Source organism: Phocoena phocoena, chromosome 1, assembly GCF_963924675.1.
Source record: "Phocoena phocoena chromosome 1, mPhoPho1.1, whole genome shotgun sequence".
NCBI classification, from domain to species: Eukaryota; Metazoa; Chordata; class Mammalia; order Artiodactyla; family Phocoenidae; genus Phocoena; species Phocoena phocoena.
This window is the reverse complement of record NC_089219.1, coordinates 103,643,691-103,666,796: the sequence shown is the minus strand read 5'-3', so window position 1 is coordinate 103,666,796 and position 23,106 is coordinate 103,643,691. Positions and strand designations below refer to the sequence as shown.

The 23,106-nt window shown below is 42.1% G+C and overlaps 1 protein-coding gene across 2 annotated transcripts in view; it reads right to left on the bottom strand.

The window, feature by feature from the left end:
- The window catches only part of TTF2 (transcription termination factor 2), a 40,067-nt gene extending 17,821 nt beyond the window's left edge, over positions 1-22,246 (bottom strand). The window contains exons 1-12 of one of the 2 annotated variants that reach the window (XM_065881326.1): positions 22,211-22,238; positions 22,029-22,131; positions 19,596-19,682; positions 10,010-10,076; positions 8,200-9,195; positions 7,769-7,883; positions 7,256-7,432; positions 7,147-7,162; positions 5,331-5,448; positions 4,006-4,087; positions 2,094-2,213; positions 335-485 (exon numbers count right to left, since the gene is read on the bottom strand). In XM_065881326.1, coding sequence (XP_065737398.1) covers positions 335-485; positions 2,094-2,213; positions 4,006-4,087; positions 5,331-5,448; positions 7,147-7,162; positions 7,256-7,432; positions 7,769-7,883; positions 8,200-9,195; positions 10,010-10,076; positions 19,596-19,682; positions 22,029-22,131; positions 22,211-22,238 — 2,060 coding nt within the window. Of the gene's footprint in view, positions 1-334; positions 486-2,093; positions 2,214-4,005; positions 4,088-5,330; positions 5,459-7,146; positions 7,163-7,249; positions 7,433-7,768; positions 7,884-8,199; positions 9,196-10,009; positions 10,077-19,595; positions 19,683-22,028; positions 22,132-22,210 lie in introns of both variants that reach the window. The other variant, XM_065881334.1, reaches the window with a different exon arrangement.
- Between the last annotated feature and the right edge of the window lie 860 nt (positions 22,247-23,106).

The window sequence follows — 23,106 nt, the reverse complement described above, 5'->3', positions numbered from 1 at the left end:
ATACATGTACACTTTCAGTTTACCTCACCTATACTCTTTACATGTAAAGATTCTTGATGAAAAGCGCAATTCTTTTTCCAAGGAAGCTTAATATTGTGTACCTGAGAGAACTGCAATAAATGCATGTAGGATCCGGGAAGATCCTACATGCCGTGGAGCGGCTGGGCCCGTGAGCCATAGCCACTGAGACTGCGCGTCCGGAGCCTGTGCTCCGCAACAGGAGAGGCCACAACAGTGAGAGGACTGCGTACCACAAAAAAAAAAAAAAAAAAAAAAGGCCCCCTGAGCCAAGATGCTGAGCACCTCATACTGACTGCAATATTTCTGCACTTACACTTTTGCACGTTGATCCCGGTTTGGCCCATGATACAGATAGACTCTTAGTTTGTTGCTGCTCACACGTTTCTCGACCTCACTTTTCCAATGATGGATCAGGGAAGCAGGACAGATGACTAGTGTTCCATGGGAAGTGAACTCAGAGGAGTCTTGAGAGGGGAAAAGAAAATCAACACCTCGTTACATTCATTAAATAGTTTTAACTTCTTAAAGGCATTACCTCTTTCCCTTGACTGACACTTATTCCTTCAATCAATATTTTTAACAACTGCTGCTTCTATTTCTACACATAGCTTATACCTTGGAGATACTGAGGGTCTGGATCTAGACCACAGCAATAAAGTGAGTATCACAATAAAGTGAGTCACACAAACTTTCTCGTTTCCCAGTGCATATAAAAGGTATGTTTACACTACACTATAGTCTGTTAAGTGTGAAATAGCATTACGTTTTTTTAAAAAGGTGCATAGCTTAATTTGAAAATACTTCATTGCTTAAAAATGCTAACATCATCTGAGCCTCCAGCAAGTCATAATCTTTTTACTGGTGGATGGTTTGAAGTATTGCAAGAATTACCAAAATGTGACATGGAGACGCGAAGTGAGCGAATGCTGTTGGAACAATGGCGCCAAAAGACTTGCTCAACACAGGGCTGACACAAACCCTCAATTTGTAAAAAACAGTATCTGTGAAGTGCAATAAAGTGAAGTACGCATGAAGTAGAACAGAAAACGGAAGAAGTAATCTTTTAACTCAAAACCATTATTTTCCCCTACAAAAGTGGAAGACAGAGAGGCTAAAGAGGGCGAGGAAAGTGGGTAGCACATGACTTCACTTTAAAAACCCAAAAAACCCCAGTGTGCTTTCACAGTGGCCAGAATGTAGAAGCTGGATCATTTCCTAACTCATCCTGAGTTGATTCATTACAAAGGAGTATTATTACTTTTCTCTGAAAAGCATAACTTAATTACATTCACATTAAAGTATAAGTACAAAATTCCCTAGGTCAAGCGAACATTACTTCGGAACCAGTTAGTATTTGTCGGAGTTAGTATTTGCCGGAGTATTTGTACCACTGCCCCCTATCCTTTGTGTGTGTGCAGGTACGCACATGCTGCTACTACACACAGGGACACAGGGTCCAGCTGCAACAGTGGTCACTAGAGGCCCTGAGAGCAGATGGCCACAGATTCCTTAACTATCTAACCAACTGAGAAATGTACATGTGTACATGGCAATTTACATGTGGTGTTGGCTCTACATAATATATGGGACCTTTAAGGTACTTATACAGTTATTACATTTTAAAAACAGAGGTTGAAATAAGAGAAATTGTCTAGAATCTGGAAACTTCTGGTAGTTCAGAAACATGGAAAACAGTGTCTGCTTTGGTGGCTAAAATCTGAACTTGTCACAGATCTTCTTTCAAAAAATAATATATTAACTAATTTGGATCTATCCTATAGTTATATCCTTAACATTAACAAAAATAATCATTAGGTTTAAACTAAGTTTTCTGGAGCCTTAGCTTTCTCCATGAAATTGTTCCTAATCACAGGTCAAGCTAACCTTATATTAAAAGGAAAAAATGATCACTTCTAGTTAGCGTATTCAGTGTCAGAAATGATACTACAGTAAAGTAGTCTAATGCTAGTTTTCCAATAAATTAAATATGACCAAAGGCATCCTTTCATAGCTGAAAAATTTCCACTCTCCACTGCCTCACGTGATGTAGGAAACAGCAGGTGTTTGAATACCATTTGTGGAAAGCCAAGCCAAAGCCGTGGTTTTGTCCTTTTCTTTGTTTTTCTCTTGATTCTTCTGGGTCAGGATGAGTGCAATCATTGTCAGGGTTTTTCCTAACCCCATATCATCCGCTGGAAAATAAAAACACAAATAGGAGAGGTAACTATTTAGGGCAAAGAAGCAGCTCAGCTTCAAGAGAAGCAGCCCCGGGCAGACACCAGCCCTGGGCCTCTCTGCTGTCAGTGCCATTCGAGTCACCATGCTTTGCCTCCTCTGTTGAAGCCTTTGTCTTTCTTATTAAAATGAACACTAACTCTTGCTATTTATTTTGCGATCTAGGTCAAAGACATTTACTAGGACTTTTGTAAAATTTTAAACTTATTATTTAGATCTTATTCGAGTCTCCATGTTATATTGTTGCTTATCCAATACACTCATTGATATCTCCCTCAGTTTGATGATGTTGCCTAGTCTTATTTATTTCCCTGCAAAAGCAAAAAGGTCCAGTAGATATAGCCTACCACCCACTTTACTACCACACTTTTGGAGTTAAGAGTTAACTCAAGACAGTCCTCCATCCCCTTAACTTATTCGTCAAAGAAGGTCATAAACTAGCAGTTCTTGGGTACCATCATTGTGCCGGTTACTGAGCTTATCCAATTTACTATTTATACCCTATACAATATTATTATTCCCTTTTTAACAGTTTAAATACTCATTCTGACGTAAGCAGAAGTAAAATGTCACAACATGGGCTCTGGTTCAAAGTCTGGTTCTGCCACGGTGCAGAGCTAACACAGCAGCTGACTACTCTCCTTTGGAAGGTCAGCTTACAAGGCTGGCCCTTGGCTGGCATCTGGGAACTTGGATTTCAGGAGGGGTCCCCCCCATACTAGTACAGTTTATGCTGAACACCTGCTTTCCTTCTGGAATCTGAAATTTCAGTACCTGCCAGGCTGAAGCTGCCTATGTGACCAGCCCCCAGTAAAAACCCTGGGTACCGAATCACTAACAAGCTTTCCTGGTTGGCAACATTTTACATGTGGAAGACTTAAGCACACACTGAGTGACTCCACTGGGACAGGCCTCTGGAACTTGAACCTGGTTTCCCTTGGACTTGGCCCCAAGTGCCTTCTTCCTTTGCTAATTTTGACCTATATCAAATCAAATCGCTCAATTATTATTCAATTTATTTGACTGTAATAAATTACAACCACGAATATGACTATATGTTGTGCATCCTAGCAAATCATCCAACCCGGAGGTGGTCTTGGAGACCCAGACGCAGCCACTTACTAGCCATAGTGGACATCTGTCATGCTTTCTGGAAGTTGAGCACCTTGGAAAACTTTAGCGTGACGAGTCTGCAAAGCAGAGCCTGGAACACTTAATTCCTGCCTCTTCTGCAGCTAAGGCACCAGCAGCATGACCTGGCTCTACAGAGCACTTACACTCACACCAGACTTCGATTCAGATGTGAGTAACTTTAGAAAAGAGGCTCCTCGTGAAATGCTTTCTACAGGGAAGGTTGGAGACGGCAGTGTTTGATTTTGGGGCGGCAGTGCTTTCTCCTACTGCTCGATGGCACAGAGCAGCCATGACAGATCTTACAGGACACTCCGTTGGCGACTCGACTTTGGCCATTGCTCCTAGAAGTCCAGCCCGGCCCTCCACATCTCCCAGAGAGTCTGTGGGCCACCACAGAATAAACCCTCCCTCTGCTTCATCAGCCACAGCCAAGCTCTACTGCCTGCAACCAAGACCTGACTGATCCTATGGCTGTGGACTCTGGAGCACGTGGCTTAAACTTCCCACACCACAGTCTCCTCATCTGTCAAATGGGGCATTAGAGTACCTACCCAGAGTTGAGAGGACTGAACGAAGCACTGCATTTGTTGGCTCTTAGCCTAACACCAGACTCACCCAGGATTCCTCCTCGTGGCTTCTGACCTTCCCGCCATAGCAGCCAGGCTAATGCCTGCTTCTGGTGCGGCAGCAAAGGGATCTGACAAAGGTAATAACCGAAAGTTAAGTACCAGTTCCTGATGAGAGGCTATGCAGCAGCCTGGCCACATGGACTCCATACTCTACTTGTTTATTTTCTCTAAGTGACCCTCCCAATATTCTAGTTGTCAGATCAGCCGCTCGTTTCGCCTTGAAGTCCTGGACTCCTCCCTCTCACCACACGTCCTGGTCTGCCCCGGACAGTTGTCACTGATGCCAGTTGTCCAGCATGTCTATCAAGAGCCGCCTCTCCCGCTCTCAAGTGAGAGTCCTGCTTTGTCTGCTTAATCAGCCCAAGTCAGTTTCTACTGTTTGCAGCCGAGACCTCTGACTGGCCACCCGACTTTTACCAGCCATTCCACTGGCCCTTCCTCATTATCTCTTAAATGTGCCTCTCCTCTCTGTGGGCAATGTCCCAGTCCGCACTGCTAGTCATAAACTGATAGCCCTTTAACTGGGGGCCCACCTTCTAGGCTTTCCTTCCTCCAGTTTATCCTGAACTCTGTGACATAAAAAACCTTCACAAAACATCCCTGCTCAAAATTCTACAGTGATTCCATAATATCTCTTGAGCCATTCCAGTCTAAGTTCCTTCACCAATGCCAGGCTCCACAGCAAGGGACTCTTCCTGCTTAGTTACATCACCTGCTGCTCCCAGCTCAGGCACTGATGTCACCTGATCATCACTTATTAATACCAATCTCTGTATCTTCCCTCTGAGCACCACTCCCTCTAACTGGAGTATTTGGTTTCTACCCTATCTCTAGGCTTGTGGTTTCTTTAAGGCACAAATAATACTGCTGACCTAGAGTAACTTTTCTTTTATTTCGAATCCCTTTGTACTTTGCATACAGTACATGACAATGCACGTTTTCTTACAGTCATTGTCTAGTTGTCTTACATAGGTTGTACGTGCACTTTCACCCCAACTAGTCCACTAAGAGCAGCAATTCCTTTGCAACCTTGTGGCACCTACTGAAGCTCAATAAATGGATCTGTTACTGCTACAGACATACATAACTGTATGACTTTAAGAAAAAAAAAAAAAAACTGCTGTTTTTTTCTTCCCACTGCTAAACAGAAAAAAAGAAAATACTGCAAGGGAAGCCACTTGAGCATTATCTGTAGAAAAGATATGTCAGAATGGCACTCTGATGGGCACTTTCACAGTAGTTGGTCCCCCTCCTCGTGGGCGCTGGGATACTGTTATGAGACACTCTGCCCTGTGGGCCTTCCTGGCTCACCTTCAACCCAGCTGGATCCTCTGCCACAGCTGTCTCGCCAGGACGTGACTCAAGTGATCGATGCAGCTCATCAATGGCTTCACTTGTGATTTGCCACACTGCGCGAAGGCGACCTTGGCTCATAGGGCCTGTGTACAAATGGAGGTTACCTAAAAGTGCTGCGAGTATTATGTTCTGGCCAGAGCTGCAAAAAGGCAGTTCATAATTTGCCAGATGATGGACCTGTATGGACTAAAAATTCTTGCCTCCAGATTCTCCTAGACTCACAGGCTTCATTATCCCTAGTCTCTGTTTGTCTGTTATTTTTTAAAATCACATTATCAAGTGTTCTAATAGAGGACAAAATAAAGTATAATAAAAAATAAGATAACCCATAATATTTTTTTCTCTTTCAGCTTTGAAGAGGTGGCAGGGAAGAAGGTAATACCATGAGAATTTTCGAAAAAAAAGACCCCTGGGGCTGGACGCAAAGAAGAAAAGCCAGCAATAGAAGAGGTTGAGCAACAGGGAGTCTGCCGAAGTTTAGGCAGACAGGGAGAGACAGCCCCTACAGTGTGCGTCCCACGCTGCCTGCACAGCACCGAGAATATAATACTTGAGTGCTGGAGCCCACTCATTCTACACAGAGAACTTCTACTGAAGTTCATTAATAAACACAAGCACCTTAGCTGGTTGCAAGTTTAGGGATGAAGTATCCAAATAAGAGATTTCTAAGACAAACAAAAATTAATTATTGACTTAAATGTTAAAATGTTTTTAAATGAAAAGGTATTTTCATGGAATTCTTTCCTAAACATATTACATAACTTCTTACCTTAATAATCCACCATAACTTAATTTCTCTAGGCAACTCCATCACCACGGTGATTACTGAATGACGCTGTCACACAGCAATGTTCTTCAAACAGTCTGGAGCATAGCTATGCTGTGCCACTGGACCAAGTACTTTTTTTCTTTTTTTTTTTAATGGAAGTATAGTTAATTTACAATGTTGTGTTCGTTTCAAGTGTACAGCAAAGTGATTCAGTTACATACACACATATTCTTTATATATTGTTCTTTTTCAGATTCTTTTCCATTATAGGTTATTACAAGATATTGAGTATAGTTCCCTGTGCTATACAGTAGGTCCCTGTTGTTTATCTATTTCATACATGTAAGTATGTTTTCTCTGTGCCCTTTTAAAGAGACCTTTGCTTCATCTGGCACCCCATCTATTCCTCACCCGCTTGTTGACTACTGCCCTCCAACCTTTCTCCCCTCCTTTCCTCCTGTTTTCTTTTTTCTCTCCTTTTCCCTCCCTATATCTCGAGCAGTTCTCAGCTGGGGGAAAACTGGCTTTAGCTTTTCTCCTCGCTGCCAGCCCACTCGAGGTCCTGTGTCCTGGTCAGCAAACCAACCAATCATATTACATAGTTGAGGCTCTACCTGGGCTCTTCATTCTGCGGGTGCTTCTGGATTCATTGTCTTCTGCAGAGTTCAGGATGGAAACACTCATTTAAATCGGGTGGTGCTGCTCTCTGAGTGTACTGGTCACGGTCGCATAGGCCCCTGCTCTACCTCAGTGCGCACGCACACGCACACACACAGGACTAGAAACATATCCACTGGCCTGCCTCCCTCATCATGATACGAGTTCAAGTTTTCATTCACAAACATCTACTGGATGACTCCCATACGCCGACCACCGGGCCGACCGATCAAGGACCGTGAACAAGGTCACTGAACAGGGCAGACAGTCTCTGCCCTCACAAAGATCTAAATTACGCCGTGTATAAACTTAGCTGAGCATCACGAGCTCTACCACACAGGCAACTCAGAATGGTTTCTCCCTTTTCATGGTTACAAAGGTATCTACGAGGCAGCATTTAACTCGTAGGTGTAGCAGTTCCCACCAGGGCCAGGCCCTCGGATCTCACCTCCACAGCACCGATCAGACCCTCCAGCAGCCTCCTGGTGGGCAGCCGTCAGTCCTAGATAACCCAGAGGCTGGAGATCCCGGCCCTGCAGGGGTTTGGGAGGCACCAAGTGGGGAGGATCAGTGGTCGTTTTGGTGAAGTTACTCTGCTGTGGTACTTGAGTGTTACTCTTCTCATTAGTGCCTGCTCAAAAAACAAGGGAAGAACAGATTACACTTCAGAAAAGTGAAGGAATTCTACGCATGAGGTGAGGTCAAGAGAGGGGATCGCCATGAGCTGGGGAAGACTTCTGAGAGAGCACAGCATTTAAACCATTTCTTAAACAATGGGAAAAAGACTTGAGTCCACAGGAAATAGGAGGAAGTTTTTATAAATCACAGGTATAACTTATAAAGGAAGCTCAGTGACAGATAACAAGATGAGCAAGTGAATGAGTCAACCTATTCTTTATTGAAACGCCTCTCGAACGTCTCCTGAAGTTCATGCAAACTGCGGGACTGGGGGCAGAACCCCTTTTACCTTGCTCTGGGGAGAGGGCCAGGGCACTCAGCGCATCCTCCAGCTCCTGAAGTTGCTTGAACAACTTCTGACCCTTGTCTGGAAGAGCCTGGATGTTCACAGATGCCAATGTGCTCTGGAAAACAGATCCTATAACATGGGTCACTCCTCTCAAGTCATTAGAAAGATAGCTTCAGATTAAAATAGCCTAAAATGCTAAAACTCTGAAATCACGGTCTTTTAACTATATGTGTGAAAACCAGAAACTTTTTTCTTTCTAAACCCACGTGACTTACCAAGCCTGAAAATATAAACATAGCAAAAGGCAGAAACTAAACATTCACCACTAAAACCTTTCTCACGTTAATATATTTAACTTGTTTGTGGTGTCCCTTATCTGCCCACAGCAAGCAATGCTCCAAACTTACAAACAAAACACAGGTCAGTAGTACCTTCTTTTGTTTCAGCTGTGTTGTGAGGTACACACGTTGGGCTTCTGGGTCTGAAGATTCTCCCTTCTTGGAAACGCCTGAGTCAGGAGAAATTTTTCTTTGCACACTCTGACCAGGGAATTGAAGGTTCTTCTGTGAGTCTAGAGTCAAGTCAAAGAGCAAGGGGCTCCCTGGCTTAGAGGAAACAAAAACAACATCATCTTCCTCACTGTCACCACTGCTTGTATCGGCGTCTCGCATCTCTCCCTGGGGGTGCCCTGCAGCCAGCGGTGCAGGCTGAGCAGCCGGTCCCTTTGGAGCGGGCGTGCCCCGGGTCTCCGGCTGTGCCTGCAAATGGCCCTGGAGCAGACTTTTATGGAGGGTCTGCGTGCTTGTGTCATTCTTTGCCTTTGTTTCTCTAGCCTCCCAGCTCTTGGGGTGCTCCTTGCTGAGGTGTCCCCCTTTCAGGGACTGGCTTATTGGGTGTTGACTGTGAACAATTCGAGGCAAAGGCTGAGTTTCCTTTTCCCTTGGAGGTTCTGATTCTTTTTGGAGAGAATGCCTCTCACCATTTGACCTCTCCTGAGATGCAGATGGTTCTCTCAGCTCATTCCCACGGACCTGTTTGGATTTCGTCTCAGAAAGGTTTCTTTTGTGCACCCCTTCAACCTCCTTTGCAGCACTATGAAACTCTGTCTTCTCCCCTTGCTGCGTCTCTTGAACAGCCGATTGTTTTTCCTTTACCACCAGGCCAGATGAGAGATCTTTCTCCATCCAGCACTTAGATTCAGGCTTCTGTTCCTTCTTTTGATCCAGGAGTGGATCTCTCTTTTCCCTTTGCTTCTTATCAGCTGTCCTTTCCTCATCTTCACCTTTGATGAACTGCTTCCGGAGGGATGGTTCTTGACTCTTGTCAATTAACTTGAACGGGTTTCTCTGCTGGCTGGAAGGATAACGAGATATCTCAGAGGCATGCTGAGACTTACTGGTTACAGAATGTTCTTCGGAATTAGGATCCTAAAAGCAAAGGAAATAATCTTAATATAAAATATTGAAGCAACCTTAACATCTAGAATACCTTTTTTCAGCGGAAATGGAAACACAGTAAAAGCAGTCCAATTTTTCTGAATGTTCCTAGGATCATTTCTCCCTCTAGAAAGGACTGCCAAACTCACAAAGAATTCGTTTCTTAACAGTACTTTCAATGCTTGGTTCCTTCTCTGTCCGTGATCACTGCTTTTCCAGGCCTCAAGGAACAGTAGTGACCAAGTCAAAGTGTTTTAATGATAGCAATAGCCACAATGTATACTTTTCATGAAAAACTATTCTCTCAAGATGAACTTTTCCCAAAACTTAAACAGTACCCTATATGTGCTTTGATTTTGGCTCTAGGAAGGTTTCACGGTGCAAATCCAGAATCTTAAGTCCAAGCTATCTCCCTACAAAAACAAGTTTCATGACCTTGTACAGTCTAGCTCCTCATGTACTGGATTTCTGTAGGGTCTCTCCTAATTCTCACATTCTAGAAGCTTATGAATTATACTCAGCTTATACCAACATCAAATAGATATCAGTCTATAAAAACATGCTGAAGTTAGTCAAGTAAATTTAATTTTTTCCCTAAATAGCAGGATACTAACTATATTTAAGACCCAAATGGTCCTTTGAATTAAGAGTCCCAACAAGGTCTACCATGCTTAAAGAAAAGAACTGTCTTTCAGAGATAGTACAATGAAAACCAGTTTATACTGGACTTCAGGGTCTTTTCAGGCGATCCCACAGATTAAACAATCTTAATAGTCAGGTTTGAAAACAGATGAATAATTCCTACCTGCCATGGGATATTTCCACACCATTGCTTCCCCTCTGCCTTACTTCTAACACATCGGAAGAATAACCTAATGAAGTATAAAACAGAAATAATCAAATTTGTGAAAATACATTAAAACAAGAGATAAATTTGTTTTTAACCCAAGAAAACATCTTACGATTATTTGATACCAGCTTCCAAAGGTCACTTGAAACCAATTACTCTTATATGTACGACAGTTAAAAGTTCTTTATCTCACAGGATATTTATAAGAGCTGAGAACTGAAAGGATACAGATGTCATGGTAACCAGAGGGTATTCATAGATTTATTCTTTTAACTCTACAGAATAACTGACATGGGAACACTGATCAGCAAGGACTGCTAAAATCAGAAAAAAGGAGATAAACAGACATTATGTGTCCCTAATGGGAAGCCATAATACTTCCCATAAAGTAAAAACAAACAAAAAAACCAAGCCACGGACTTCCCTGGTGGCGCAGTGGTTAAGAATCTGCCTGCCAAGGCAGGGGACATGGGTTCAAGCCCTAGTCCGGGAAGATCCCACATGCCGTGGAGCAACGAAGCCTGTGCGCCACAACTACGGAGCCTGCGCTCTAGAGCCTGCAAGCCACAACTACTGAGCCCACGTGCCACAATTACTGAAGTCTGCATGCCTAGATCTTGTGCTCCACAACAAGAGAAGCCACTGCAATGAAGAGTAGCCCCCGCTCTCCACAACTAGAGAAAGCCTGCACGCAGCAACGAAGACCCAACACAGCCAAAAATAAATTTAAAAAAAAAAACAAGCCAAACCAAAACAAACAAAAACTAACCTGAATCTGGTCAAACTTGGATCCAATTACCGATTTACAGGAAATACAAACAACAGAGGAACACATAAAACTAGACCAGGGGATGTAATCTGCAAACTCTTAACAGTGGGAAATGCTATTAAGATAAACAACTTGATTCCTTCAACAAGTAAATCACAAGGGAGAAAAAAAGATTGGGAGGAACCTACTTAAGAGACTTAAAAAACCTATCAATCAACTGCAATCTGTGGACCTTATTTAGATCTTGACTTAAGCAAATGAACAAAAACTACCAAAAAATAAACTATTTATAACATTTATGAATCTACTAGAAATCTGTACTCCACCTGGTTAAAAAAAAATAGTTCATATCTTTTAGAGCTACACACTGAAATATTTACAGAAGAAATGACATTATCTGGGATCTGTTTCCAAATATGGCAGGAGGTGGGGGGTGGAGTGGGTAGGGTATATATGGAACAAGATTAGCCATGAATTGGTGATTGTTGAAGCTCATGTGCTGTATTATTCTAATTTTGTATATTTTTTCAATTTTCCACTAAGAAAAAAAAGACTGAATACAGACTTACATCCCAGTGCAAGACAGTCCCTGCTCACACAAACACTACCTATACTCCAGCTATCCAGAAATAGCTACCCTGTCCCATCCTCAAACTAAGCCACGCACTCTCTATCCTACTGGACTTTGCATGTGTACCATCCTCCATCCAAAGGATGTCCTCCTTATCCCTATTTGCCCACCATTACCCCATCACCAGCTGTCATAGTCCTACAGGTCCCTCCACACCTAGTTCAAGACATACCTCCTTTGCAAGGTTTTCCCACGTCCCCTGCCCTGTTCATTCATTGTACTGCTTCTCTATTTTTGTTGTATATAGCTGTAGTACACTTGTATCTGCCTGTCTGCCCAACTATATTTTCAGCAACCAGAAGGCTATAACCATATATGATCTCTTCATTCGTAACTAAGCTTCGCCTTTTGTACATAATAGTTAAGTACTGCTGAATTAAACAGAACCTACTGATTTTTTCCTTACCCCAAATGACTTCTCAAAAACATGTAATCAGTTAAATAAGAGCTTTTAAAATAACATATTTTAATTGTTTAAATAGGTAATATACTCAATCAAAAAGTGTAAAATGGCAGTGAAAAGCACCCCCTCCTCATATGTTCCGTTCACATCCCTCCCAAGTAACCATTTTCATTAATTTTTTGTTTGCCTTTCCAGAGATGGTTTTAATGCATATTCAGATCAATATCTTATTTCTTCCTTCTCTACTCTCTACTAAATACCTTGCTTGCTTTTTTTTTTTTAAACTTAACAATGTCTTGGAGATTTTTCTATAAAAACATATACATAAAGGACTTCCATATATATATATTTTTTCTACAGCTGCACAGTTTTTTACACAGCTGCAGTTTTCCACTATAAGGATGTTCCATTATTTATTTAACCAGACCCTCTTGATGGGGCCAGTTTGGTTGTTTCCAAGTCTTTCCTATTAAAAGCAATATCACAACGAATAACCTTTTGTATATGTCATTTCACATGTGTTTTAATATATCCGTAAGGCAACTATCTATATCTCATACTGTGGATTAGAGCCTTCATTGTTTTTCTTCATCAATTAGCTTCTAGGTTTTATTTATTAGTTCTCTTTTTGCTGCTTTCTAACTCATTAAATTTGTTTTACCTGCACTAATTCCTTTTTTCTGCTTTCTTTCCGTTTAATTTCTTGTTCTTTTTCAAACTTCTTAAATTAGTACCGTGATATACAACAGTAATCACAACAGTCTGAGTCCTAACTCAAAAACAAACCCTGAGCAGGTCACGACCCCTCAACGCCATGCTTCACTTGGACATAGAAGCAAAGATAACAAGCCCCAAAATGGACAAGTATTCCATAAACGTCAAGTTAAAAAGAAAACAGGACCAGCCCCTCTCATACAAACTCACAGTTTTCCCATTCAAGCTCACAATTTTAAAAAACATGTATTGGTTTCTAATTTTTCTTACTGCAATAGGATACTATATTGAACATATAGTTCTGAAAATTTCTGAAATGCCTTGAATGCATGAAAATTCAAAGTACTGGCTACTATTAAGGAGTACTACTACTTATGAAAATAAGTCAAGAACAAATTCCTGCTGTTGTTGAAAGTGTATCAAGTACTTGAAACCTTTACTGAAAGAATATTTTATAGTATCTGTTTTAAAGCCCACGCCGCAAAGACTTTTAGGAGAAGGGCAAGATTTGGAGAAAGAGGGAAGAAAACAACACACACTGAGCATCAACTATGTGCTAGGCACAGTGCAAAAATGCTTCTACTTACATTTTTATTAAAATCAATCTGGGTGGGCTTCTCTGCTTTTAGGATAAAAAGTTTGTTACATTTATTAAATTGTAAATCAACAGAGAAAGCAGTGGAAATATATTCTCATAGAGAAAGCAAATACTGATTCCACTATGAAAAAAGAGCATAATTTCTACAGTATATTCATTAATTATTTTCCAGGACATAGGTTATGAACAATAATGATGAAGAAACCAGCAAGAGGTCATTCAAGGCCAAATCCAAGTCTCAGTTCCTCCACTTTCTCAGTAACCTTCATCAGCCTTAATCTCCTACTGTTAGTCTTACAGTCACAGAAGCATCTGGCACTTGAACACATCCAGTATAGCACTCTATGTGCAGATCGGACTGCTCACCAACCTCCATGTGCCTCTTATCCCAATTGTGTCACAGGGACCTTAGAAATATGGGTTCACATCTATATATGCAGCAACGGAGAAACATAAAGCTGGATTTCTACCTCATCCTTTTACACAAAAATTCAAGATGGAACAAAAAATGTAAAGAATGAAACTGTAGGACTTCCCTGGTGGCGCAGTGGTTAAGAATCCGCCTGCCAATACAGGGGACACAGGTTCGAGCCCTGGTCTTGGAAGATCCCACATGCCGCGGAGCAACTAAGCCCGTGCGCCACAACTACGGAGCCTGCGCTCTAGAGCCCGTGAGCCATAACTACTGAGCCCGTGTGCCACAACTACTCAATCCCGCACGCCTAGAGCCTGTGCGCCGCAACAAGAAGCCACCACAACGAGAAGCCTGAGCACCACAACGAAGAGTAGCCCCTGCTCACCACAACTAGAGAAAGCCGGCACGCAGCAACAAAAACCCAACGCAGCCAAAAATAAATAAGTAAACAAATTTATTTAAAAAAAAAAAAGAATGAAACTGTAAATGTTCTAGGAAAAAAATGGAGATGAATATTTTTGTAATCCTCAAGTGAAAAGGGAATGACAAAATCCTGCAGCTGAGAAAGGATTTAGTAATTTGACTACATAAAAGTATTAAACTTCCATATAGTAACAATACTGTAGGTGAAATTACAAGACAAAAGGCAAACTGAGGGGGCTTCCCTGGCGGCGCAGTGGTTGAGAGTCCGCCTGCCGATGCAGGGGACACGGGTTCGTGCCCCGGTCCTGGAGGATCCCACGTGCCGCGGAGCGGCTGGGCCCGTGAGTCATGGCCGCTGAACCTGCGCGTCCGGAGCCTGTGCTCCGCAACGGGAGAGGCCACAACGGTGAGAGGCCCGCGTACCGCAAAAAAAAAAAAAGGCTAACTGGCAAAAGTAATTTCTACACATATTACAAAGGGTTAATATCCTCTCCACACAAGGATTACTTCTATGATACAGCACAGTGCACGACACTCTACAGCACCTAGTAAAAGTCCTGGCTTTATTGAGTGGAGTTCTTCATGGGTTGCTGGGCCTGAGGTCCTTCTGCATGGGTCTGGTTCATGCCCAAATGCCTCTCCGTCATCAGCCTAGGTAATCATCACTGGGTTAAATAACCTGCATGTCAATTCTACCCAGTAACCAACCATACAAGGAGTTTCCTAGACATGCAAACATTCAAGTGGTATGAAAAATGAAGTATTTTGAACATCCCACTACAACCAGTTATTTAAAGAAATAAAATAACTGGTTGGTTTTACCCAACTACAGACAAAAGAATATTACCATCTATTTTGACCCCATATCCTTGAGAATGAAAGCTAAAAGAGAGAGAGAGAGGGGAGAGAACATGAACTCAGGAGCTGGATGACAATGCCCAACATCTGTATATCAACGTGTGCCATGTCATTAACGTCAAAGCAAGGGTTGTTCCCTCTGGTTCTACCGAGGGACTATCATAGTTTTCTTTAATGCCCAAAAACTGGGCATTAAAAATGCTCATGGCTGAGGGTCAGTCAAACGCTGGTGAGTGGTACCATCTGGTGTTTAGTTAGAGAACTACACACAAAAGTGGCTTTACTCCAAGGTAACAAAAATGGGCATCTTAGTCCTACTTTGGTTTATACCTCCCCTGCATTACTCTGCTACACCTGTCTCCTAGCTAGGTTAAGCGTTAAACATAATGGTATCAATTCAAGCATGTAAAGTACTTTAAGTTCCTGAAAAGAAAACCCAGTTTTGGGGAAGGAAAGGCTGTACTCCCTGACATCGTCCTCCAGAGTATAGGGGTTCTGGCTAAATGCCTTACTGTCTGCTAAGGAAGTCATCATCCATAGACACATTACCTATTTCTTTTTAAATTTCCAGCCTGTACCACCTATCAGGATACTTGTTGGATTTTTTGCTTTGTTTTTAATTTGTTGTAGAACTGTATTTTATTTGTCCTAAAACAAGCTTTTTAAAGCTCAAGTACCTCCTAATAAGTGTTCTAGATCTGGACTAAAAGAAATACATTCAAGCATTCTTTTTCTATTTTTAAAATAATGATCACCTCTCAGCCTCATCTACCTAGTGTGAAGAATATTAGAGACAAGTTCTCAAACTTCTGTCTTCAGCTTAGACCTTTCTTCGGAGCTGCCCACTCACTTTGCTAGCTGGTTTCATACATACATAAGACACAATGAGTCCAAAGCTGTATGTGTTAGCCATCCTCTACTGGTGTTACCTTTCCTTCCTTGTCTTGCTTAATGGTAAACTCATCATCCATAAACCCAACTAGGCAACCATTTCCTGAGCACTGACCACGTGCCGAATGCCAGACTAAGTGCACCACACACACGGCCTCAGTGAACCCTCACAACTGAGTGAAGTCGGGGCTACCATGACCACTGTCCCAGCTGAGTAAATGGAGGAAAGAACATGCTTAAACGTGCTTAAACACCCTACCAGGAAACGTGCCATATCCATTTCAGCAAGTGTTCTCCAGTCTAAGTGCACCCAACTCCACTGCCAAGGCTTCAATCCAAACCCATCTTTCACTTAGAGAAGGTGGGTGTGCCTGGAGTTGGTTAGACCTAGGCTTAAATCCCAGTGATGCCACATCGTAACCATGGCACCTCAGATTCCTTCTCTAACCTCTCTAAGTGTTTCCTCATCTGTCTATACAACAGGGATATTGAAACCTCTCACAGCAGATTCTATGAAGATAAGAGGTAAAGAACATGCCACGTAGTAGGCATTCAATAGCAACTATTAGTTCAGTGGGCTCCGTGCCTCCACTGCCTTCACTTCCTAATCTAACTTCCATAGTTCTTCTTTCAATGTAAATTGAATAAAGTTCTTTGGCGTCTTCCTACCACATAGAACAATATCTCTGTATGATTCAGGGCCCCCAGTAGTGTGTAAAGGAGAACATCCTAACTTCACGTACTAGAGGCTTACTGGCACCACTGTACTAGCAAAAAACAACAGAAAAGTGAATTTTTTAAAAATTCCATTTATAGGGAATTCCATGGCAGTCGAGTGGTTAGGACTCTGCACTTTCACTGCCAATGGCCAGGGTTCAATCTCTGGTTGGGGAACTAAGATCCCACAAACCGCATGGTGCAGCCAGAAAAAAAAAAAAATTCCATTTACAACAGTGTCAAAAAACATTAACACTGAGGACTAAATTTAACCAAAAGGGTAGAGTACTCTATAATGAGAACTATTCCATAATGCTGAAATTTTAAAAGTCATAAATAAATAATATACCATGCTCATAAACTGGAAGATCAATATTGATGTCAGTTCTCCCCAAACTCATCTACATAGGTTCAATGGAATCCCAACTGAGTTTTCTGAGGAAATTTTAAAAGTCGATTCTACATTTTATATGGAAATGTAAAGGACCTAGAATAGCCAATCTTGAAAAGGAAAGTTGGATTCACATGACTTTATCTGATCTTGTCAGGTTAGGCAAATAGATCAATGGAAGAGCTTAGCAAGTCCAAAAATAGACCCCCATGTGGTGGTCAACCGATTTTTCAACAAAGGTGCCAAGCGTTTCCATGGGGAAAGGAAAGTCTTCAAAAAATGGTGCTGAAACAATTGAATGACATTCATTCATTACTATATGAAAAATTAAATGAAGCTCAGTTTGAATCTCATGAGGTACCCCAAATTATTGATAATATGAGGTAGAGCATAGACTAAACAAAAAAGCCATTAAAAAAAAAAACTATAAAACTTCTAGAAGAAACCACTGGAGAACTTTATGATCTTGAGGTAGGCAAAGATTTCTCAGAGAACACAAAAAGCACAAACCATAACAAAATGATAAATTGGACCTCATAAAATGAAAAGCTTCTGCTCCTCAAAAGATAGTCAAGAAAATGAAAGCCACAGATTGGGAGAAAACATTCACAATCCATATATCCACCAAAGGACTTCTACAGAGAATACATAAAGAACTCTCTCAACTCAATAACAAAAGACAACTCAATTTTAAAAATAGGCAAAAATCCCCCAAAGTAATGCTGTATGATTCCATGTATGTAACATTTTGAAATGACAAAATTTTAGAGCTGTAGATCAGGTTCATGATTGGCAGGGGTGAACAGGGGGAAACGAGGAAGGTGGATGTGGTTATAAAAGGGCAACAAGAAGGATCCTCTGGTAATGGAACCACTCAATATCTTGACTGTTGCAGTGAATACACAAAACTACACTTGATAAAGTTGTATAGAACTAAATGTATATGTACACACACAAATTAGTACAAGTAAAACTATCTTTACAAATGAGATCAGTGGATTATCAACATAAATATCAATATCCTAGTTACGATATTATACTAAATTTTGCAAAATGTTACCATTAGGTAAAGTCTACAGAGGATCCCTCTGTACAATCAATATTTCTTTTAATTGCTTGTGACTCTACAATTATGTCATTTAAAAATTTCAATTTAAAAAAAAAAAATTTCAATTTAAAAAATGGGCAAAAATTTTAAACAGATACTCCATCAAAGAAGATATACAGAAATGGCAAAAAACCACATGAAACAAAATGGTCTTCATAAATGGTATTCAAAATGGTATTCATAAAATGGAATTCAACTGGGCAATAATAAAGAATGAATTACTGGGGACTTCCCTGGTGGCGCAGTGGTTAAGAATCCGCCTGCCAATGCAGGACACATGGGTTCGATCCCTGGTCTAGGAAGATCCCACATGCTGCAGAGCAACTAAGCCCATGTGCCACAACTGCTGAGCCTGTGCTGTAGAGCCCGCGAGCCACAACTACTGAGCCTGCATGCCACAACTACTGAAGCCTGCATGCCCTAGAGCCCGTGCTCTGCAACAAAGAGAAGCCACCGCAATGAGAAGCCCGCGCACCGCAACAAAGAGCAGCCTCCGCTCGCCACAGGTAGAGAAAGCCCGTGCGCAGCAACGAAGACCCAAAACAGCCAAAAAATAAATAAATTTATTTTAAAAAAATGAATTACTGATACACACAACCACATGGATGAATCTCACAGATACTGTTACATAAAAGCCAGATACAAAAGAATACATACAGTATGAATCAAAACAATGATTGGCTACAGTGGGTGGGGGGATTAACTAGAAGGGATCCAATGGCACTTAATGGGGTAACGGAAATAAATATTCTATATTTTGACTGGGATCTTGGTTATAAGGATGGGTATATACCTTTCTCAAAACTCAACCGGTTGAACACTTAAAAGAACTGTGCATCTTACTGCATGCATAACTCAGTTAAGAAATACAGTAGTACAGGCAGTTTTCAGTTATGTAAAAATTGTGACGATGGTACTTGAATGCCTATACTTGGGGGGAAAAATTGATCTAGAATATATAAATTCCAAACTGCACAGAATATCATATAAAAACATTACATCTGGCCCCTGCCTTCCTGGCCAGTCTTATCTTCTGAAGTCTCCACTCAAATATGTGCTAAACTACTACTGAACCAAATGCTTGCAATTACTTCATGCCCCTGTACACTAATGCAGGATACTGATTTGTTAAATATGACAATTTTGCCCCTAGCGAATTCCTACTTATTTTTCAATACTCATGACAAATATCTGCCACCTATATAGACTTCTCTGCCCTTTCTCTGAGTTCCCATAAAAGGGAAACTAGCGTTTATTGAGTACTTAACATACATTAGACATTTTTACACATTACCTCGTTGTACTACCAGAATGAGAAAGTTGATGAGTTAGCACAAGTTAATGACCATTGGTGGGCTGATGTTAAATTCGCTACTTGAGAGCTGGAGAGGGAGGGAGGTAGAGCAGTTTATCCAGAAATTAACCGGAAGTCAGGCTTCTCACATTAACCAGTAGCTCAGAAGTTAGGAAGTGACAGCCCAAAAGGTATTCGATATATATAGAAATACCGTTTGTTTTTTAATGACTTTTAAAGAATAGTCAATCCTAGGAAAACACCTGACTGTAACTCCACCAGGCCAAGCAAAACAAAAATACACTTAGCTGTTCCTTTTAGACACTTACCTGTATTCTTTCTTGCCCTGTGATAGAAACAGACCCTGAAGCTCTACTGCAAAGTCCTCATGCAATAAACAATGAGAAACAGGAATGCTAGAGGGAAAAAAAATTGAAATTTTGTTTTAGGAGGCAAAGAATAGAGGTCAATATCCTAAAATTAAATCCAGAATATGGGTTTTAAACTTAAGGGTCCATGTATGACCTCTACTGGGTTTGTAAATCCCCCACACTTTTATGTCTATGTGCATTCCTCTGGGGAAAGGGCCCACAGCTTTCATCTCTTCTCATGCCTCCAAATAAAATATGACAGTAAATATACCTATCTTTTTCCTGAGGACTCAAGTTTAAAATGATGCTGTGCTATGCGACCACTATAATGCAATACCTCCAAGCTGTGAATTTTCCCCAGGTTCTTCCATCATCCTTTTTCCTGATAACCTGTTAGCTGTCACTCAGTGTTGTTCACATGCCAACTCTGCAAACACACTCTACTAATTTGCTTCATGCTTGGTTGGCATAAGTTCAACTCCTCCCTTCCAACTTCTTACTATGAAAGAATTTATGTATAACATTTGAGAGTGAAGATCTAAAGTAGTCTCACATGACCTGTGGCATTTTCTTTGTCTTTTTGCTTATATTCTGGTTACTAGACATTCCAAAGAGGTCGAATTTATCAAATAACCGTCTTCATATCAAATATTATTGTACTAGTTTGTATAGCAATATGTTCTTATAAATGGTAAGCTATATAAGGACATTTTTCTCTTCACTTAAAACCAAATCTTATGCTTCTATTAATGTTTAACTCCTACAAATCTGAATGGGCTTTCATGTCTCATGAAACTTGAGCTAGGTACTGAACCTAAGAAGCTCCATATATATATCAGAAATTAAACAGTAAACTCTGCCATAATGATATGGTGTTGATAGCTTGAGTATTTTTGTTTGGTCCCTTCTATATTAAGATTTAACACTGATTTAAATAGAGTCACTTTGTATTTAATTAAATTGGATCCCAGTAATTTCTTTCAAATGTAAAAACTTACTGGAAGGCTAAGAAAATATTTTCTCTAAAAATTTATTTTCTAAATCTGAAAAAGGGTAAAAAATCTTCAACTTAGTTTCAAAGCATAACAAAAACACAAATCATCTAAATCATTTGGGGGAAACATGAGAAGTTAATGTATGTGTTGAAAAAATACTTTATTTTCTAGTATTGATATCCATTATGTGCCTTACATACGTAGAAAAATACCTTTTCTAAACCAAGTTAAGTAGAAAGCAGGAAAAATGCATAATGATGTGACAGTTTAAAATTTCACATAGAAACTATGGACACTTGGTACTGTGAAAACATTAACAACACTTTATGAGAACAGTATTAACTTTCCTCACTTCAAAGAAGATGCTTAATATTTCTGGGTCTCAGCTTTCACCTTTGTAAAAAAACTAGACTGCTGAATCAGATTTCTGATGTTTCTTTCAGCTTATATCCCTAAAGTAATTTGTTTCTTTGGAATATCAATCTCACCACTTAAATGCAGAGAATACTATTTTTAAAGGGGGCTGTTAATCTGACTACCAGAGTGTTCTAACTTCAAACATTTAAAAACCAGCTGGAGGGCCTCCCTGGTGGCGCAGTGGTTAAGAATCTGCCTGCCAATGCAGGGGACACCGGTTCGAGCCCTAGTCCGCCAAGATCCCACATCCTGCGGAGCAACTAAGCCCATGCACCACAAGTACTGAGCCTGTTGTGCTCTAGAGCCCATGAACCACAACTACTGAGTCTATGCGCCACAGCTACTGAGCCTATGCACCACAACTACTGAAGCCCGCGTGCCTAGAGCCTGTGCTCCACAACAAGAGAAGCCACCGCAATGAGAAGCCTGCACACCGCAACTAAGAGTAGCCCCCGTTCTGCCCAACTAGAGAAAGCCAGCGTGCAGCAACGAGGACCCAATGCAAACAAAACTAAATAAATAAATAAAAAATTTAAGATAAATAAATAAAAACCAGTTCGGCCTAAAACTAGTGCAAAGATGGCACCAGTTCATTTCTGCTATGCCTGTATGCCTCACTTAAATGGGAAGGGGGTAATGTTCAAGCAGGAGAAGGGAGGGTCAAGGCCTGACTGGTGAACAGAAACCCAGAACTGAAAAGGACCAGAAGGATCCAGATGTAGCCAATCCTCCATGTTATAAGTTAGGGAATTGGCGGCCCAGAGAGGGAAAGTAACCAGCCTTGGGTCACACAGGAAGCCGTGGCGGAGCGTGTCCCTAACATGCCACGCTTTCCTGGGATTACCAACTACTTAAAGGGCCCTGGCTCCGCAGACCAGGGGTCCCAGCTCTCCTAGTCCTTGTGGGAAGCGGGGAGCCGGAGACGACTCCTGGGAGGCCACGCGCAGTCGCAGGGAATCGTGCCCAGCTCGAGACCTACTCGGTGGCCTGCACGAAGCTGCATGTGTCCGCCCGGCACACGTAGAAGCTCTTTCCTTTATTCGGGCCATCTCGGACGCCGGTCTTCAGAAAACATAAGGTCCCTGAGGAGAGAAGGTCAACAATGATTACGCCACGCTAGGCTGACAGACCCCGAAGGACCCTACCACCCTGACCTCCTACCGTGCTGTGGACACCCAACTACTTCCATCCCACTGCTTCTTTCCTCTTCCCCGAAACCACCCCCACCCCCAACGCCTGCTTCCGCCTTTTACTCCGCCCTCCTCATTCAGGAACCAATCGTCACCCACCTCCTGTAGTCTTAACCCCCATAATTCACCGCCGCGGCCTTAGCCCCACCCACCCTAGCTACAATCAGACGGGAAGTGTGCTCACCTCCAACCTAGGCTCGCGGCGCGCCGAAATCAAAAATGAGGCGAGGGGGCGGAGGGGGGAACCAGGTCTGGTTGGTGGGGCGTGGCTGGTGCTAGAGGGAGGCTTGGGGGCTGGCAGGGCTTCCGGGCCGAGGGAAGCTTTGTTTTGCAGGTCTTGGAAGACGAAAGAACGGGACTGTGAGCGGGGCGACTCTAGCGTATATTCATTTAAGAGCTAGAGGCGGCCCTAGAGGAAGCAGACGTTACAAACTCCTCTGCAAAGAAAGCTGCCTTCTCCCGGAGGCCAAGAGCGCCTGGAGCTTCGCGGTCATCTGCGAGCCAGGGCCTGGCGTTAGTGGGCGCTCTGCCTCCGCGAGGGGAGGAGTCCCTGAGAAGCCTCCGCGGCCACCGCAGGAGGAGGCACTGGATTTGCAATTTAGGGGCGAGGGGCGGGGCGCGAGTGAGGGCTGATGGGGCGTCCTTTAAAGCTGCAGGGTGAACTGGCAAATCTATCATAAAGCAGGCATAAAGACTAGGGCTACACAACACAAAGCGCTAACCCATACATATCTCTCTTGACAACCTGGTGACATGCGCAGCATTTTAAGGACCCCCGACACTCATAGACGTTTGAGTGACTCACCCGAGGTCAGAGAATTAGCGAGTGGGCCGTCTGCCGACGGGTGCCCAGGGGACAGCGCAGCT